Genomic DNA, 1,199 nt, shown 5'->3' with positions numbered 1-1,199 from the left:
GGTTGGCTCATCACTCCCATAGCGCCAAGACTGGGTCCACCGGATAACGTAGGACGCGCAGGGACCCAAGGATTCGGGTTGAGAAGATTTGACGTTCAGGGTCTTGGGAATGGCCATGTGCACGCTACGCGAACTGCTATCAGTTGGATTGTGCGTGTATCCGCGAGGGTGGCAGTGGGTGTTAGGAGGATGAGGCTGTTGTAGTTGTTGTTGCGGAAGAGGTGACGGTTGCTGCGGCCTGTTGCTGTTGCTGTTGCTGAGGTTGCGGTTGCTGCGGTTGCGGCTGCGGCTGCTGCTGCGGCTGTTGTTGAATGGGTGTCTGTTGTTGAGTTGAGTTTGAGTAGTTTTGGGCAGATTGCTGGAAGGCAGCTTCCTGGGAGAGGGGCCGAGGTGGGCCCTGGGGATGGCCCGCGATGTTCTGGGTTGAGGTAGTGGATAAGGGAGTGCTGGAGGACTCGGTTTGTGATGGGTGTTGGGGAAAAAGTGGTTGTGACTGTGGTAGAGGGTTCTGAGCCGTGGATTGTTGAGGTTGCCCGGTGATTTGAGGTGGTTGTGAAGTGGGTTGACCCGCCTGTGAAGTGGCAGGAGACATGATGGTTTGGCCAGCCTGGTTTCGCGCAGCTACAGCAGAGGTAATAGTGTAGGGAGATGGCCCATTAGTAGAAGCTTGAGCTGGCGGACGGGGCCCATCAGGCAAGCCCGGCTCGGTTTTCACAATCGGACCCTGTGGCTGTTGCTGTTGTTGCGGAACTGTGGGAGCGGGACCACCGACGACAGGTCTATTTTGCTGCGCATTTGATGTTTGCTGTTGTGGCGCCTGCTGTGGCTGTGACTGCGTTTGCGTCTGCGCCTGTGACTGCCCAACTCGAAAAGAGTCTTGTTGTTCTTTAAACTTGATAAAGAACTCGCTTCCCTCTTGGAACAGCTTGTTAGCGGCCACCTGCCGATTCTTGAAATCCTGCATCTCCTCCGGAGTCAAATTCCCTGCACTTTGCCGTTGCTGGTATGCCTGGCGTAACTCGTTCAGTTTTGCTTTGCCCAACTCCTGCTTTTTGCAACGCGATGCCATATCGCAACTTGGCATCATTCAACCCAAGCTTCAGCCTGTGCCTTGTCGACCTTGGGGCGGGATATACGAAACTCAAACCCATTTCACTTTAGCTTGTATCTGCGGCAGGGAGCTGTTGAAACTGCGTTGC

The 1,199-nt window shown here is 55.0% G+C and overlaps 1 protein-coding gene across 1 annotated transcript in view; it reads right to left on the bottom strand.

The window, feature by feature from the left end:
• Positions 1 to 181: 181 nt before the first annotated feature.
• HCAG_01248 (conserved hypothetical protein) overlaps positions 182 to 1,199 on the bottom strand; it is a gene marked incomplete at both ends in the record, with an annotated part of 1,517 nt that continues 499 nt past the window's right edge. Inside the window, one exon of the mRNA XM_001544151.1 lies at positions 182 to 1,048. Coding sequence (XP_001544201.1) covers positions 182 to 1,048 — 867 coding nt within the window. The remainder of the gene's footprint in view (positions 1,049 to 1,199) is intronic.

This window comes from Histoplasma capsulatum, genomic scaffold (assembly GCF_000149585.1).
Source record: "Histoplasma capsulatum NAm1 scaffold_1 genomic scaffold, whole genome shotgun sequence".
Classification (NCBI taxonomy): Eukaryota; Fungi; Ascomycota; class Eurotiomycetes; order Onygenales; family Ajellomycetaceae; genus Histoplasma; species Histoplasma mississippiense.
This window is presented reverse-complemented; position numbering and strand designations above follow the sequence as displayed.